The sequence below is a fragment of the Rhineura floridana genome, chromosome 2, assembly GCF_030035675.1.
Source record: "Rhineura floridana isolate rRhiFlo1 chromosome 2, rRhiFlo1.hap2, whole genome shotgun sequence".
NCBI lineage: Eukaryota > Metazoa > Chordata > Lepidosauria > Squamata > Rhineuridae > Rhineura > Rhineura floridana.
The window spans coordinates 59446786-59466261 of record NC_084481.1 but is presented as its reverse complement, the minus strand read 5'-3'; the positions used below and the strand labels follow the sequence as shown (position 1 = coordinate 59466261).

At 38.8% G+C, this 19476-nt stretch overlaps 1 protein-coding gene across 15 annotated transcripts in view; it reads right to left on the bottom strand.

Moving 5' to 3' along the window:
* NEB (nebulin) overlaps positions 1-19476 on the bottom strand; it is a 293643-nt gene that overhangs the window by 149363 nt on the left and 124804 nt on the right. For all 15 annotated transcript variants that reach the window (XM_061608784.1, XM_061608789.1, XM_061608791.1 and 12 more), the window contains 12 exons: positions 18652-18855; positions 17590-17694; positions 14157-14264; positions 12861-13172; positions 11486-11689; positions 11254-11358; positions 8460-8567; positions 5094-5405; positions 1955-2158; positions 1663-1767; positions 1278-1382; positions 200-511 (listed from right to left, as the gene is read on the bottom strand). In XM_061608784.1, the coding sequence (XP_061464768.1) occupies positions 200-511; positions 1278-1382; positions 1663-1767; positions 1955-2158; positions 5094-5405; positions 8460-8567; positions 11254-11358; positions 11486-11689; positions 12861-13172; positions 14157-14264; positions 17590-17694; positions 18652-18855 (2184 nt within the window). The remainder of the gene's footprint in view (positions 1-199; positions 512-1277; positions 1383-1662; positions 1768-1954; positions 2159-5093; positions 5406-8459; positions 8568-11253; positions 11359-11485; positions 11690-12860; positions 13173-14156; positions 14265-17589; positions 17695-18651; positions 18856-19476) is intronic.

The window sequence follows — 19476 nt, the reverse complement described above, 5'->3', positions numbered from 1 at the left end:
AGCCGCCCAGCATACTCATGGTCAAATTCTGTGAAGATTCCCTGACAAGATTAATGTTCATTAAGAAAACAACTGCAGATGTAATCAAGGAAATCAAGAGGAAATTAAGAGAAGTAAATCTACCACTATCTCTCATCATACCTCTTTTGCCTTCTGTCACAGTGGTGATGTGCGGTTTGCAAAATGCAGATATACTTACATCACTCTGGAGTTCATATGCTTTTTTTGCCTGGATCACATCATTCTGGTCTGGCAGACAAGTCCACTGGTGCAAATAATGACGATAGTCGACATCGCTTGCTAAAGACTGTCCTTGCTTGGCTGCTTCGATGGCCACCATGTCCACTGGTATAGTAATATTGGCTTTTGAATTGTGATAAGCTTCCTTATACAACCTGTCATTTTGCATCTTCATTACTTTGCCAGCCCATGAAAGTTTGGGATCTGCTTTTAATGAAGGACAGCCAATATAGTGGCCTTTCTGTTGCTCATAACCTTCTTTGTACTTGTACTGAGCAGGAAAGAAATTTGGAAGCGTTAATTGGAATAATTCCAATAGTAATAGTAGTATAGCAATAGTCCAATATAACAATTGGAACATTCCAAGCAGAAAAATGAGCTGCAGTGCTTCAATTTTTAGGGGATTCAGCAAATATTCAGGGGGATTCAACTACTGAATATTCATGGGGTAAATAAAGCATGGTCAATTCTATCTAGCTTTATATTAGGGCTGTGCTCCGGATTTCACCAACGCCCAAGCCACATCAGCTGAGACATATTCTGACTTAATACATTGGGACTTACATCTGAGTACACATACATAGGATTCTACAGTTATGCATATAATCTCATATTTAGAAAATGCCACTCATCTATCCTTGATCTGACTTTTTTTGACCAACAAGATGAAAACATTTGTGCTGAGAAACAGAGCTTTATACCCTACTTCAGAAAGTTGATTCTGAAGGGACAGTTGAGTTTTAATTTGGAACAAACCTAATGACTACAGCAGCCTTCACCAACTTGGTGCCCCCACATTTTGGATGACAACTTCCATCAGCCCTAATCCAGCATGGATATGCTGATTGAGGCTGATGAGAATCGTAGTCCAGAACTTAAAGAGGGCACTAGATTAGGAAGGCTGGTTTATAGCATCCCCTTATCTTGTCTTGAATTGAGAGTTTGGATGTATTTTCTGCTTCTGCATTTTAATGCTATTAGACACAAATACAGACAATGAATTACCAAACAATGAAAAATTCCAGTTGCATACTTACATCACTGGCAATTTCCCTTGAGGCTTTGGCTGCTTTGATTGGGATTGCATCTGCTCTGAAATCAATATTTTTCTTCATGTCATCCCAAGCATCCCGATAAAGTTTCTGCAAAAAAACCCACATTATATTGTCATTGCACTCTTCTAGCACTGTATGAAAACTGCATGTAGATAATCATGTGTGAGAACTGCTAACACATATGTTTTGATGCATGTCCACAAGCACAGCAGATTGCCAATTACTAGTTCCCAGTTTCTGTGCATACAGCAACATGAATACTTGTGCAATCATCTGCCTACAGTTAGCATGAGTGCTTGCTGGGTAATAAACTTGAAACTTGTAAAGTATCCTTATAGCCTAAGAGGAACTGTAGAAATATACTTACTTTGCTCACATTGACAGCATTAGCTTTGGAGAGCAAGATTTCAGGTGTGTCTGGCATTATGTGGATCATAGCTTTGTCTTTATCCCAAACTTCTCTGTATTTAGGCTACAAAAATACAAAATCATCTGTTAATTCTATACTCATGTGCCCATACTCTTTCACAGTTACACTTTCACTTTAGGAACATGCAAATCCTTAGAATTAATACAAAGAAATGCTGCATGTCAAAAACAGATAGGAAAGTTTTGAAGCATAATGAAACAATTGTATGTTATTGGTAGGAGTTACATACAATACTGATTTGTTCGGCATTGGTTTTGGCGAGGACAACATCCGGAGTGTCAACGATGCTGGTGAACTTCAGACGGTCACGGGGAGTGCAGTACACGATGTCACTCAGGATTTCCTGGGCGTGTTTCACCCTCTTCACTATCGGAGACTCATTTGGCATCCATCCAATCCCCCGGAGCCATTCCAAATCTGACTTATACAGAGCCTTGAAGAGAAAATGGCAGAGAGAGAGAACAAGGCACTTCAGATCATTTCAAAGGTAATTGTCTATGTGGCAAATAAAATTAATATGGCTTCAGAAAGTCAGCACTAACTTGTGACTTCCGGGAAGGGTGACTTAGCCTGTGCCTGCTTTTGAGACGGGCTCCTGCCTCAAAAGAAGCTTATTCAGATATATCAGTCAGATTTTTTTTTTTTTTTTGACTGATTAAACTTCTCCCGGGTAGGGAGAAACGAAGAGATTAACCTCAAAGCCTATTTTTGTTGGGACGACCAGATCTCATTAATTTATGGGACGAGGTCCAGCCGACGAAGGTGGGACGGATTTTCAACAACAAGCTCTATCTGATAAAGCGAACGTTCATCTTATCTTCTAAGAGAGAACGCACTAACAGGCAAGCACCCTTCTTTCTATATTTTTCTTTTACTTGACTTAAATTGTTGCTGTTTAAAAGAGATTTGCCAGATTGATCGGTTTTTGACATCTCACTGGGGAGCCATAACTTCTCTCTGCTACTCACTAATTAATAGCTTATCTCTGTTTTTGTTGCAAAAAGCTGTCCTGGATTTGCATTCTAAAGATATACACAGAAGAGGGATTTCTATTCCAGATTTTTATTTTGAAGAATATTATATTGTCTGAGACTACTCTCTTTTTGGTCTATTTTATTTTGACGAATCTGTTTCCTGACGACCGCCATTAATTGTTTCGATCCTGGGAACTGCATTTTGTTTACTTAAGCATGGAGAGATAAGGCTGTCTGCTCTGTTTATACTGTGATGTCACCAAGTTTGGAGTATTAACCCAACTGTTGCTGAAATAAGAAGTGGTTTTCCTATATTTTTCTTTTAAAATGGCAATTAAGAAAGTGGCTGAGAATCTGGAAATAACTATGTTTCAGAAAATAATGGATGAGATTGAGATAACGAAACAAAACCTGCGACAGGGTTGTAAGGAGCTGAAAATTGAATTGAGTAAAATGAAGCAGGAGATTAAAGATATAGGGGTCCCTGTGAGAGAGGTGACCCTGGAAGGGGTCCCTGTGAGAGAGGAGACCCCGGAGATTGGAACAAACGTGGAACAGGAAAAAGATTTGGAGTCTATGGACTTTAGAAACAAAATCTATTGTTTGGAGACACAGGAGATTAAAGACATAGGGGTCCTTGTGAGAGAGGAGACCCTGGAGACTGGAACAGGGGTCCCTGTGAGAGAGGAGACCCTGGAGACTGGAACAGGGGTCCCTGTGAGAGAGGAGATCCCGGAGATTGGAACAAACGTGGAACAGGAACAAGATTTGGAGTCTATGGACTTTAGAAATAAAATCTATTGTTTGGAACTCAATGTTATCTCTGAAGAAATTAATGAAGATTCTAGAGATAAAGTTATCAATGGCATGGATAATCTTCTGGACTGGAATGATGTGATGGAGCCCAATATAGAGAAAATCTATGGAATTAACTGCAGCCATGTGACAATGGAAAAACTTTCAAGAGATGACCCAGTGTATTTTGAAAAAAAGAACAGAGATATGATTTTACAGCAGTATTTCAGCAACCTATTCAGAATGGATGGCAAGAAAATATTTGGGATAGAGGTAATTCCCATCAGACTCTTACTATATGACTATGGCTTTGACAGCAAGATTATTATGGAATACTGATAATGGAAGATTGGATACTGAAATTACTGGACTTAACAAGACTACTGAAGATGGAAGATGGAAAATGGAACTAATAGGGATAATAGAACAATGGCTACTGAAATTACTGAACCTAACAGATTCTGATGTGATGGATTAATTGAAATGTTTATTTTGACTATGGTTATGACAATAAGATTATCATAATTAGTAATGAGATGGATTAATCGATATGCTTATCTGGGAAAAAAAAATTGATAGATATATTTCTTAAAGAATTGAAACCTCTCTTTGACTTTTTGTGGAAAGAATAAAGTAATGTTTATGAGATTTGAGGATTAAGTAAGATAACTACTGGAGGAAAGTGATTCTATAATATGACTTAAGAGACAGGATTGTTATATATTATAGACTTATAACTGATTTGATCTTTGACAAATGGGAAGTCAATATTTTACTCTTTACTTTTTATTTTTGTTTTTTTTTCTTTTTTTTTTTTGTTTAACTATTTTTGATTTTGTTTTTTGTCTTTGAATGTTTTATGATTTCGTCTTGTATGTTTTATGAAAATCTGAATAAAAATTATTGAAAAAAAAAAAAAAAAAAAAAAAAAAGAAAGTCAGCACTAACTTGTCTCAACTATTTCAGTGGGATTTAGCACTGTCTCTCTCCGGACTGTGTCAAGAAAGAAAAGGCACTAGATTTTCATCAAACTAGGTAAAAGAATTGAACAAATGTTCTTAGAGGCTCTCTGACCATGAGTGCTATTTCACATCTGCATTAATAACCTAGATCAGCCTTCGCCAACCGATGCCCTCCAGATGTTTTGGATGACAACTCCCATCAGTCTCAGCCAGTCATTCAAAACATCTGGAGGACATTAGGCTTGTGAAGGATGGCCTAGATGGATTGGGCAGATTACTTATCACATCTATGTATGATATGACTGACTGCATTCCAGTTGGTTATCGATTCATTAGCTCTTTTTAGAAATGCAGAGCCCATCAAATCACTCTTCTCGAAATGACAAACTGGATGTTCTAAACAATTTCCAGCATGAAGCTACAATGTTTCCTTGTAGCTTCCCAACATACTCATGGTCAAATTCTGTGAAGATTCCCTGAGAAGGTTAATGTTCGTTTACAAAATGACTGCAGATGTGATTGAGGAAATCAAGAAAGAATTAAGAGAAGGAAGTCGCCTAACACTTCCTACCATGATGTCTCTTTTGCCATCTGTCTCAGCAGTGATGTGCGGTTTGCAAAATGCAGATATACTTACATCACTCTGGAGTTCATATGCTTTCTTTGCCTGGATCACATCATTCTGGTCTGGCAGACAAGACCACTGGTGCAAATAATGACGATAGTCGACATCGCTTGCTAAAGACTGTCCTTGCTTGGCTGCTTCGATGGCCACCATGTCCACTGGTATAGTAATTTTGGCTTTTGAATTGTGGTAGGCTTCCTTATACAGCCTGTCATTTTGCATCTTCATTACTTTGCCAGCCCATGAAAGTTTGGGATCTGCTTTTAATGAAGGACAGCCAATATAGTGGCCTTTCTGTTGCTCATAACCTTCTTTGTACTTGTACTGAGCAGGAAAGGGAAATGTAAGTATTAATAATTAGAACAATTGCAAGCAGAAAAATCAGTAGCAATTCTCAGTGCTTTTTGGGGATTCAACTGTCAAATATTCAGGGGGTAAATAAAGCATGGTCAAATTCCCTAATTCCATCTATCTTTATATTAAGGCTTTGCTCCAGATTTAGTGGAGCCTGAGACAATTAGGGCCCATTCAGGCCTCAGCCAAGTCGGGTTCTGACAGCCACAGATTGCTACGAGTCAGAATTGATGACCCAGAGTGACTCAGAGCTGTCAGAGGGTGGAGCATCAGGCAGGCAGAAGAGGCAGATGAATCTCTCCCTTTTGCCTGAGTGCTACTGCCACCCCAAAGGATCCCTGCAAGTGCTACTTTGCAAGGCACTGTCCTGCAGGAAAGCCCCTTCCAAACGTGCATTGCACAGGATTGTTCTGTGGGCTCAACAGCCAACATGCCAAGGAAGCAAACCTGCATCATGCAGGATAAGTTGCTTGGCTCATTGGCTGTTGATCTCATGGAGTGATCCTGCATGATGCAGGTTTGCAAGGCACTTTCCTGCAGGAATGCACCTTGCAAACCACCACCCCTAGGATTGCTTTGTGGGCTCAATAGCTGTTAAGGAGAGTGGTGAACTCTGCAGAGTGCTGCGATGTCTTCCCCCCACATCGATGCCTCTGCTAAGGTGTTGATGGAATGGAAGGCATCACAGCAACCTGCAGAATTAACCCCCATCTCAGTTGGGGTGGAGAAGATATTTTAAAAGCCTAATGAAACATTAGCCCTGTTGCCAAACCTATTTGGGACCAGATCCAGGACAAGGCAGTGTGGTGATCCCCAGGTCAACCCAGAGTAGATCAATGGGGCAGGTAGGAAGGACTGTGCACAGTCCTATTTTATATCATAAATATTTTCCTGGAATTGCTGTTAAAGATGGGGGATAAATTCGATTCAGTTTGTATTTAAAGGTGAACTTACACAGTTCATACTTTACAAAACAATATACAAACCAAAACACAGCTATTCTTTGAAATTCACATTTCTCCACATTTTGCAGCTCTCCAGCCAAGTAATGTATACAAAAGTGCATATATATAAATGTGCATACAAATGCATAAATTAGTGAAATAATATCCAAAGTGCATTATATTAGGGAAAATTGGTTTGAAGAAATGTGTATATTAGGTAGAATATATATTGGGAAGAGATTGGTAGTGGGGAGGGCATATGGCTCATGTGTAGTTCCTGCACAGGGTGAGAGCCTGTGCAGTGAACTGAATGATAGGAAAAAGTCACCAGATGCCTTCAGAGTGAGAGTCTGTAACTGGCAGAAGGCTGGTCCTTCCTGGGTGAGAGACCGGGGGGAGTAGATGTGCCCTGTGTGAAAAATATTGAGTGGGTTTGACTATTCCCAGTTCTCTCAGAGGCCTACTGGGATAATTGATTCAAGTAGGTTTTGTTGGCAGGCTCTTGTTGCATTCATATCAGGTATTTAGGAGGAGTCTTGGTAAGGAGGAACATGGATGATGCCACACCAATTTCAGTGACCATGGGTAGAGGGAGGTATAGCCATCGGGGGGTGAACTACCATAGAAGATGAGGGTAAAGCTATCTACGCCTTGTTCCAAACTCCCACTCCTCTCATGGATGGGTTCCTCGTTGCTCATCTGCTGTGCCCACTGGCCTGTGTGTGCTGTTGTTTAACGCCAGATTGGTATACAATAAGACCACACTCAGCCATGAGTTGATCATGGATGAAGGTCCTGCTTTGGTGTGCATTACCGAGACCTTGGTGGGTGAGCTGTGAGGAGTTGATATGACCCAGCTTTGCCTACCTTGATACTTGGTGCAACACCAGCACAGGCTGTAGGGACGGGGGGGAGGAGTTGCTGTGGTCTACAGAACTTCCATCTCTGTCACAAGGAAACCACTCTGTCTTGGAGCTGACTGTGAGGGCCTGCACCTGGTGTTGGGCCAAATGGACTTTGAGACCCTTCAGAGGCCCACTGTGAACTGTTTGCAAGGCACTTTGAGGGTAAAGTTGCTCGCCTCTGTAGCAGTCTTGATGCCCCATCCACATCTACTGTAGTCCCCAGTGAGGTGTCCAGTGCAATGTCTACTGCAACTTCTTGGGAATGGTTTAGTGTAGTGGCACGTACCCTGTGCAATTCCCTCCCCTTAAATATTAGACAGGCACCATATCTTTTCAGCACCTACTGAAGACCTTCCTCTTTCAACAAGCCTTTTAAGTAGAGACCTTATCCTACTCTTCATCTGTGTTGGAATTGCATTTTAAACCTTCTTTTTTAATGTTTTAAAGCTTTTTAAAAATGTTTTAAAATATGTTTTGTTCTAATATGTTTTTAATGGTTGTTGTGTTTTAATATATATTAAAGTCTGTTTTTATGATGTTTTAAAGTGTTTTTAGTGCTTTTGTTTGCTGCCCTGGGCTGCTACTGGGAGAAGGGGCGGGATATAAATCAAATAAATGAATAATAGAATTGCATACAAAAATGTACATGAGGAAAACCACACTAAAAATGATGATGTATCTTCAAGAGGACCATTAAAAACAAAAACAAAAAACCCCCCTGCAAACTGATGTGGAAATGTGGAGAACTGAACAAGATTGAAAAAATGAGAAACTGAAATGGACAGATTTGCCCATTCCTAATTGCTATGTATTTTGAGCCTGTGTAACAGGATAAAATTTTCAAACTGAGTAATATATATCTGGCTGCAAACTGTTTAAAGCAGAATGACTTTTGAATGGCACACACCACTTTTTCCAATAGTTATCTCATAGTTATCTCTTCAGCATTTAAAATAAACGAAGCTATTAAACTGTCCTGACTGTTTGAAAAAATAAATTTTTAAAGTAAAGAATTGGAAGAATAATATCACAAGCATACAGGACTCTAACTTGCATATGGATGGATGAATACAAGTTTTAGACTGGGTTATCTGGGTTCACATATTTTAACATGCATAGTCATATGAAAAGACATAGTCATTTTAAAAGTACATTTTAAAAAACAGAGATTGTACCTCACTAGCAATTTCTCTGGAAGCTTTGGCATGCTTAATTGAAATAGCATCAGCTCTTATGTCATAACCTTTTGCCTTGGCTTCATCCCAGGCTCCAGTATAATGTTTCTGCAATCAGAATAAAATGCAACATTTTCACTGTAATCATAAAATATTTGGGAAAAGGAGTTGGATATAAATGTAAATAAATAAATAAAATACATGATGGAAACAAACTACAGATATACATCAATTAACAGTGTGATTCAATGCACATTTACTCAGAAGTAAGTCTCACTGTGCTCAATGGGCTTTACTCCCAAGTAAGTGTGGAATGTATAGGACTGCAGCCTACAAAGTGAAAAGTGTGACTATCCTTCAATGAACGGCGGATGTACACAAACACTGCACAAATTTAACTTATGTGGACAGCTTATATAACTGATGTCTATAATTATTTGGGGCTTAGGAGAGAGAGAGAGAGAGAGAGAGAGACTGACTCTCCAAAATTACTTTGAGACCCAAAAGCCACCTTCAGCTATTCAACACCTTTGCAAGTCATGCTTTACCTAGGGATGCAAAACTCTAGAATGAACTGTTACCACAAATCTTCTCATCTTTACATTGTTACAATTTGAGGTATATATTTACTTTTAGCCAGATTTGTGGCCACACAGAATACTATGTTGTTCTTATATTCCCTATCAACTCCTCATCCTTCTCATTCTCTTCCTATCATGCTTCAAAAGCCAGAGCGTTTAGGTAATCCTGTGATATTTTAAGTAAACGAAATGGGGTGGGGTTGCAAAGAAAACTATGAAAGAGAGACAATTTCATATAATTTAAGTGTGGGAAACCTTTAGCACTCCAGAACCTGCTGAACTACAACTCCTATCATCCCTAGCCATTAGCATGCTTGCTGGGGCTCATGGGAGCTGTATTTCATCAACATCTGAAGGGCCAAAGGTTCCCCACACCTGATGTAATTGGATATAAATAAAAGTTTGATTAGAATAGAGATGAACTGTGGCACTAACAACTAAAGATTTCTTTTTTCAAGAAGCTGGTAGAAGGGATCTCTTCTTACACAGCTATTGACACTATACTGCAATGGCTTGTCTCATTATGTAAGTTATAATTTATTGGCCTATAGGAAATTGTGAAATTAAGTCTTATCTATCGAAGGCAGGTGGCTAACCTGTGTCCCTCCTATCAACCCCAGCCAGCATGACCATTGGTCAGAGATGATGAAAGCTACATTTCAACAACTTCTGGAGGGTCACAGATTTAGTAACCCCAATTCTAAACTGCATTATACTAGTGAATATGTTTTGGATCCAGATGGCCCTTAAAACATTTTTACAGCTTCATTATTTTGCCAATTTGCTACCGGGCTAGGTCCAAGGTATTTGTGTTAATTCACAAAGCCCTAAACCACTTGGGCCCAAAGTACCTTAAGGACCGCCTGACTCCCTGTGTTCCACCTTGATCACTGAGATCATCTGATGGGGCACTTTTGGTGATTCCCCATGCCCCTGAGGCTTGGTTGACCTCCATCAGAGACCAAGGCAGGCAGGCCTTGTCTTGTGGAACTCTATACCACTGACCATTGGCGATGCTGGCTGAGGATGATGGGAGTTGTGGTCCAACAACATCTGGAGGCACACTGGTTGGGAAAGGCTGCACTAGAGGTTTGGCAGAAACCAACCCTTCTTTCTTTCAGGTGTCTCTTGAAAACCAAACTTTTTAGACAGGCCTTTTAACATGATTTCCCCCCCCAGTCAATGCAGTATTTGTTGATGCTTTTATTATTGTTTTCAATTATGTTTTTATTGGTTTTTAATGCTCTCATGTCTTTATATGTTGTAAGCCACCTTGAAGTACTTTGATGAACAGTGCAGCTTATTAATACTTTAATGAATAAATAAATTTGTTTAAGACAGTTATATACTGCTTAATCATTAGCATTTCTAAACAGTGTACATAAAAATAAACCATACAAAAAAAATTATAATAAAACTGAACAATCTTAAAATGCCTGCTGGAATAAGTCATGCACCTGAAGTTCAGCAAGGAGGATGCCTGTCTAATCTCATTTGGGAGGGAGTTCTACAGGTTGGGCCCTCTGCACTGAATACACTGCTGTATATCTGAGCCATGGGAGACCACGAACCAAGTCTCCCCAAAGATCTCATTGATCGGGCTGGGATATAAGGATCAAGCGGTCATTAAGATCTCCTGGCCCCAAGTTATTAAGGACCTTGTAAATTAATAGAAGAACCTTGACTTTGTCCTGCCATTTTTATGTCAACTTTCTCTTTTTAATTTGGTTTTTTAAAAAATCTACTTGGCAACTTTGGAGATTAATAATCAATATTAATCATGCAGGGCATAAACCCATGCTGTTGTGCAACTCTCATGCAATTTAGTGGGGATTGTGCAGGGCAACTTCCCTGTAGACTGTGTTGATTGTGTACATAATTGTTTTGTAATTTATACAAATTACATACATGTACCCATCACATAAGAATTTGCTTTGGGAACAACTGCTGAAGAAGCTATACATTTCTAAAATAAATAATTAATGGTGCAAAGACCATTTTAACTATGTGTTTTGTTAAATGCTTGTCCTGTTGATGTCAATAAAGTCATCAAAGCATTTCATTGTTATATAAACTCATGTGTAAGAGTCAAATGCCTTCAAGTTTTTCAGAATAGTTAAGAATGGGTGTATGACATTGACGCAGTCCAACAGGTACAGATACAGCACTACACTTAACCCATTCATGTGCATATCATTAATTCATTAACTTACATTACTGATATTCAGAGCATTAATCTGAGACTGCAGCATTCCAGGGGTGTCCGCAGGAAGCTGGTACTGAGTCTTCTCTTTCTCCCAGGCTTCACGATACAGATTCTAAGAAGGAAGATAAGCCAAATCATTGTACTGCATTTTTCAGAGATACAGAACCATAACGCACCTGTTCCCAAATTACCACTTCACCAGCATCATAAATATAGTAACCAAGGAATTCCCAGTTTACCTCACTGATTTGTTGCGCATTGATCTTAGCCAGGACAACTGGTGGTGGGTCAGCAATACTGGTAAATTTCAATGCATCCCGGGGTTGCTTGTACAATCGGTCATTCAGGATCTCTTGAGCTTTTTTCACTTTGAGCACTTCCATGGAGCCATCTGGCATCCAGCCAATGCCACGCAGCCATTCCAGGTCTGATTTGTACAAATTCTGTAATGAAGCCATTGACCAATTAGCTATTAACAATGTGGCTAAAGATGTTTCCTTCAGCTTATTAAGAAGACTGTTACTGCCTCTCTGCAACGCTCATAATACAGAGCCACTTAGCTTCCATGGCAGGTCTGTCACAGGGTTAGAGACAAAATGCTTTCCATGAGGAATACCACTCATGAGGTATAGATAAAATGGATTTCTCTTTATTAGATTGTAAGCAGTGTATCGTAGAACAACAACATTACTGCCCAGGATAAATACAGATTCTAGTAAGTAACTCCAGCTCTGACAATGCAGTAAAGGAAGAAATACGCTGTCTAATTGTTGACCACTCAAGATGTGTGTTTCGATAAAGACAGTGTTGAACTTGCTATTATAGGGTTAAGCCAGCAACAGAGACGTGCCAAGGTCAGAGGCAGCAGATGTGCCGGGCAAGGGCACTAGTTATGTATATAATGCTGGGGAAACCGAAAGCAAGTGTGGGGGTTGTTGTAGAAGTCTGGAGAAGCTGGAAAGAATACTTTGTGTCAGTAAAAGGACTCTTAAACTTTCGACTGCCTGAGACTGTTTCTTATCCGAGAACCTGAACCAGTTCTGTATGCTTTAGACACTGGGCTACGCTACATTTTCTCATCACAACACTAATATGTAGCTGAAATTATTCTAAATGCATTTTTAACACCTAAACTTCCCTAAAAATAGAAAGCAAAAGACCAGTTGACATCAGCACCTCTTGAAGAGTCTGGGTCCAGTGACTCCTTATTCTGTGCAGCTGCCATCAATGCAGGTTTCAGTGTTTTAACACACTACTGCAAACGTAATTTTTAAAAAGTAATTGTTTAGTTATGGTTGCACATGATCAACAATGCATGGCTTCAGATCACTGTAGAGACAACAGTAATAATCTACCAAATGCCATGACAGATGAAAATGACCTAACAGGCAACAAGCCATTAATTTCCTAGATAGTATGGGTCACTTAATAAGTGCCACATGGTTACAGAAGCAAAACATTTATTAAGATTATGAAAAGATAGATAATAATTATGGAGGCAAAATGCCAAACTCAGATAGTTGTAAAGTCAATAGTAATTATCAACCAAATGCCATGAGTGTCGTAAGAGAGCAATCATGAAAGAGATAGTATTATTTATTTAGCTTTACTCACATCACTCTGCAGATCATATGCTTTCCTGGCTTGGATGACATCATTCTGGTCAGGCAGACATATCCATTCGTGCAGGTAGTGGCGGTAGTCGATATCACTAACCAGCTTCTGACAATTCTTGGCCAACAAGACGGACAGCATATCAACCGGACTATGGATCTTTGTTTTCCATTTGTTCCACTGTTTCTTGTACTCACGAGCACTTTGCATTTTGGCTACACGCTTAGCCAATACCAGCTTTGGATCATCGTGGACGTTCAGGAATCCCACAAGGTGTCCAAGTTGCTTACGGTAGCCTTCTTTGTACTTATACTAGTAAAAGAACCACAAGCAAATACACATTTATATATATCCACAATTTTAACTACATTTCAAACTTTATATTTGTCATTAAAATATACATACATTACTTTTAATTCTTTTAAGTCTCTTGCATATATAATAAAGATCTCATATGCAAAGTCTCTTGCATATATAATAAATATCTCATCCAGTTTATGCACAAGTCCACTAAATCTTTAAAAAGATTATTTATGTATATGTAATGCTTGTGAACTGTTTCTATTAAAAATACTTGAAGCAAAAGACAGTTAATAAATCTCCCAGACTATTTAAACATGTTGTCAATAGGTTTCTGGTGGCTGCTAGGAATAACAGTTCTATTAACAAAAATACTACAGCTATGATTACCAAATGCTATGAATAGCAACAAGGGACTGATGTCACCATCTCATTCAAAACTTCCTTGTGGCATCTGCATGCTGCTTCACATTTTATGTATCAATCATAGTCTCCTAGTGTTGCAAACATGGGAGATAATTGTTTCCATACACACTACGAATATAGGACTATAGCCAATCATAGCTCTCTTGGAGTGCATAGCCATTTTTTTTTGCAGCAGCTACTGATGAAATACAGATGTTCCTTGCTGCCATACGCTATGTGAAATAGGCTGATTGCCGTCCTAGCGGTTGTGTAATTCAGGATGGTTGTTCCAAATGGCTGTAAAACAGGATTTAATATACTTGCTTGCAAATAGACCTGCCATTTTGCTACCTGTTAAACTAAGATTGTGGGAAATAGCTAAACTGCCACTAGCCAATGTTGGGGGAAAAGATCTGTACTAAACACTGGACAGCTTGAGTGCAAATGTGAGCTAATTTCATGTTCTTGTGTTAGCAGTCAAAAAATTGAATATGCTGAAACCAGTTTCCTAACATTTATCAGTGTGTTAGTCACCTATTTAGCATTATATGAAAGAACATTACAGAAATATTATAAAAATGTAGACAGTACCTCACTGGCAATGTTTCTAGAAGCCTTGGCGTGCTGGATTTCAATAGCATCCAGTCTTAAGTCATGACCTTTTTTCTTGGCTTCTTCCCATCCTGACTGGTAATGTTTCTGTAAAGGAAACAAATAATGCAGCATCCATATCAGTGTCAGTGTAGTATGTCCTTTTTAGTAAGAGTTCTGAATATTAACTCAAATGTTTAAGTTCTTTAGGTTGTGATCCTTACTGTAAGTAATTGCAAGTTTAAGCAATTATTATGACAAGACGATTGTATTTAGTTTTTAATTTATGAAAACATTAGTAGACTATCTTACATTGTAAAAATAGCAAGGTCCTGTACAGAATAAAATCATTACAATGAAACGGTGAGATATTAAAAGAACAAATACCACAATAGAACCAGCACTAAGAATCAGTGCTTAGAAATACCTTCATTAATAGATATGTTCAACTAATCAGTTACCATTACTGTAAGTGCCTGCCATATCTCTAGGGGAAGGTCATTCTACAACGTGGAGCCATTAAATGTTACCATGTTGTGCTTTCTTCCATGTCAAGCTACCATCACTGAACTTTCTTACAAAGGTGCCTATATTTAGTTAAATTTATAATATATCATACTAAAATGAATGTTTAAAAAATAATGTTTTTATACTGAACCTAAAAATAAATCCACTGAAAGTAAAGACTGAACTAAAATATATTATTAAATATGCACAAACTACTATATAACTTCATACAAAGAAAATGAAATATTTTTCTAACATTCAGCATTATGGGCAAGATTCAACAGCATGCTCATGGATGTGATAGAATGTCTCTCCTCCCTGTGCAGCTCCCACAGCCCCACCCAATCTGCTCCAGAGGGTCCCCTGCCCCAAGTCGATTTTGGAGGTGCACAGGGGACTGCAGTGGGGAAAAAAGGAAGGGAAAGTCCCATTTTCATGAGTGGAAATCACTGGTGCAAACAGGCTAACCCCACTGAATGTCACTCCGAATTTATAAGAACAGATTCTTCCACATTGAAAATCACTTTGGATGGACATAGCTCTATCTTAATAAATGGCTACGAAAAAAAACTGAGTTAAGGCTATGAAAAGTTCGTAGTCGTACTGGGAGAAAGGGCAAGATATAAATTTAATAAATAAATACATAAATAAAATTTGTCCTTAAGTATATTTCTACAGTCTATAAAGGGATCTGCACCAGTTTGCAAGCAAACTAAAATGTAAACTGCAAAGGTATGAAAATCTGTATTACGAGAGAGAGAGAGAGAGAGAGAGAGAGAGAGAGAGAGAGAGGCAGGCAGGCAGGCAGGCATTGCCAATCATTCATCTCAATGTATTTTGAGCCAGAAATATTCTTCATCAGGGGATATAATTTTATAGTACCTCTAATGTTACAACTGGGAAAACGTGCTGACACCTCAAAAGTAATTTCAAGAAATCGTCTTTAAGGTTTAAACAAAATCTAAATTATTAGTAAGAACACAAAATTGAATTATGGGTGTGCATCAAACAGAAGATTTGGTTTTGGCCTTAATCCAGAACTGGCCCAGTTCAGTTTATTTTTTTTTTAATATTTTTTTTATTCAAATTTTCAGAAGACAAAGTTCAGTTTAGAGTGCTTCAGAGGCTGCCTTCTTCACTTTCTGTCCAAATCAGAATCTCACTTCAGGAAAACAAAAGCTTTGTGCCTCATTATTCTCTATTATGGGAAAATCAAACAATGGCTACAACTCCATTAAGATTTGTTATAACTGGATAATTTGGCTGCTTTATCTAGTCATAGCTGGTCCTGAGTGGATAAAGCCTGCCAAATTTCAGTCAATCAGGACAGGAGTTTTTGTGCTAGATGCCTTTAAAATGTAATATTTTTAAAAAGGGAACTGGCGATAGCTTTTTAAAATTTTGGCATAAATATATTATCTTGTCACACAGAATATATTTATTATTTATTTATTACATTTCTACCCCACCTTTCTTTTCATGGTAGAAACCCAAGGTGGCTTACATATGGTTCCCAGGCGGTCTCCCATCCAGGCACTGACCAGACCTGACCCTGCTTAGCTTCAGCAGGGAGCTGGCGTCATGTGCCTTCAGACCATAGCCTCTTCAGAGGGGATAAATACTGCCAGATTTCAGAAGAATAGGTAGAGGGATTTTCCTATTGTTTGCAGACAATTTATATGAATATAGCATACATCATAGGGGTGACCCTACGTATTGAACCTGTCAAATTTCAGAAGGATAGCTGGACGGATTTTACTGTAAGGGAATCCTTTACTTTTGGGGTGGGTTAAAAAGGGATCTAAATTTCTCGTATTGTTTGTGGACAATTTGTATGAAAATAGCATACATCATACGTTAAAGTTTATTAGGGAGAAAACTAAAAAGGGATTTGCTTACTTCTCTGCAGTTTTGGGATAAAATGGTATGAGTATGATACACGCACTAGAGGTACTCCTAGATAAGTAACCTGTAAAATTCCAACAGGATTGCTGCAGAGGTTAAGGAGTTATGATGAATTTAAAAAACACCGTTTGTGGCTTTCTGGGTATTTTGTTTTCTGCTCAATTAACAAATGGGCAAGCTCCTCCCTTCTACACCCCCATCAAAAGTGCTGTGATTGGAAATAAAAAAGGAGAACTCTGGAAAAGTAATTCCATGATTGGAAGCTAGAACTTCCAGTCAAAACACTTCACCCACCTCCTCCCACCACTCTTGCCCCGTGTCCTATGGAATGCTTGAGGAAATTTTAAACAGTCTGAATACACTTGAGTTCTGAGGGATCTCCAAAGCTGAGACAACCCCAAGGCTCTGAGAGCAGCCCGATGCAGTTCAGGATGCCTCAAAGGACACCCATTTCACCTCACAAGAACCCCAAATCTCTCTGCATCTGCCCAGTTTGGCTCAGGTTTTGGGATTCATCTGAACCAAATGCACACCCCTAAATTATATTCCCTGAAGAACACTTCCAGCTTGAAACAGATTGATATAAACAGTATCATGTTTTTCATATTAAAAACTCCCATGGTTTCCCACCTTCCATTTGTTTATTCCAGTCTAGAGAACCACCACCCACCAGTGCTTTTTTAATTAAAAAAAATGAGGTGCTAGTACTCCTATCTTGATAAAAGTGCTGTGAGTGCCAGCACACAATGGCTGCTAAGGCAGCAAAAAACAAAAACAAAAAAAGACGTGCCAGTACTCCATACCAGTGAGTACTGTTAAAAAAAAAAAGCCCTGCTCACCCCTAATCAACCTTGGTTGCTATACAAGGAACAGAATGGGAATTTCATATATTCATCCTTTGGTATTCTCAATTCCAATCATAAAACAATTTTAATTGAAAGGCAACTCTCACCCAGACTCTTTATTTAAAGGGCAACATTTCTGTACAGATGCATTCACATTTAATTCTTTAAATTCTTACTTTGCTGACATTCAGAGCATTCATTTTGGACAGAATCATCTCAGGAGTATCAGGTGGGAGAGTGTATTGTGTCTTTTCTTTATCCCAGACTTCACGATATAATGACTAATGAAAAGAAGAAAAAATAATTCTCTCTTTTATAATATACAGAATACATTAATGACTTTGTACGTACGAAACCCTCCATACAAGTTGCTCACGTACGTGGTCTATTTTTGCAAACACTGTAACATGGATTTTTTTACTGGGGATTTATTGAAGTACACTGCAGTTACTTCCATTGTGAGAAAAATCACAACGTTTGACTTTTCTAATCTCTGACATAATCCTCTGTGAGTCCTCCACCCAATCCAATGCTGTTTGACACACAGAAAACATATACAGAAGGATGTTCAAAATGCAGGGCTGTGTCCAGTGGTATCTTTGCCATAGTAGAAAGTACTTCTGCTTGATCAAGATAGTCAACTAATTTTCACAAATTCCCACCCACCCACTGTGGCCCCCACTCCCCCAAATGCTACTCCAGAGGGCTAGGAAATCTTCTGGCATGGAGGAATGTTGTAAGTAAGGGAGCTTAGCAAAATCTGGTGCCCCATTGTATATGAATGGAAACACTTTCCACAAGTGGAAAGACACCATTGGATACAACCTATAATGTCTGCATTGACGATACACATTTGAACAAATAAAAGTCTTTTCTGTCACCATTGACAAAGACAGAAGGATTTTCCAGTATTAACTCAGTTTAAAGGCTATCTAGCAAAGTTCAAAGTTCACGAAATTAAAAAAACTGAAGCAGCAATCTCTGCATCCTTTTGGAGAGATCATTGTCCCAATGGAAAACCTCCTTGGCCTCAGAGGGATCTAAATGTGATGTTCAATGAGAGCATCGACAGTCTCAAATGACTGCTCAAAAACAAAGCTGCACAATTTTTGAGCTTACTATTTTCATATATCAACTTGATTCCAGGATCTCTGAGTGAACATATGCAGTACATTTCCCTTAAATCCAAAATAATACAGATACACGGGGACCAAAAGGCAAATAAAAAGTTTCCTTACTCCACTCTGAAGCAGAGCATTGGCCTTTGCCAAGACAATATCTGGGGAATCAACAATAGTGGTGAATTTAATAGAGTCTGGCCGTTGACGGTAGAGTCTGTCATTCAAGATCTCCTGGGCTTTCTTCACTTTGAGGACTTCCACAGAACCTTCTGGGATCCAACCAATACCACGCAGCCATTCCAAGTCTGACTTATACAAATTCTGTGAAGAAGAAAAATATGCATTTCTTAATAGAATATCTGGTAACTGGGGATCATGAGGGGATAAATTGAAAAAAAGTTACATAAACTAATTATCCTAATCTAGCAACCCCTTGTGGGAATAAGGGTTCTGATCTATCTGTTGAGCTCCTTTACCTACAAGGATTTCCTCACTTATTACTACAGAGAGACCTTTCCAATGAAGTAATTGGGCAGCTCACATGCTTTGCTGCTCCACGTGCACGTCACAGTATAGATGAGGTATTGCATCAAGGCAATCAATTCTATCCCTAATCTCCTTTCAGTATCCATGGTACTTGGCTGGAGTCTTGCTAATTCTTACCAGTATCTGCCACTTCATACTATCATGTGGCTTATCTATCTCATGCTAAAACTTAGATACTAAATATGAATACAACCCCATACAAGGCAGGCCCTATAACTCTAAAAGTGCAACCCTAAGCATGTTCACACAGAAGTCCTATTCAGCTCAATGTGGCTTGCTCCCTGCTGACAGTGCTTAGCAGCATCAACACAAAGACATTGAGGCATTGTTACCTACGGTCTCCAGACATGCATGGACCATATACCATGGTGAATTGAAATTTGATCTTTATTGCTT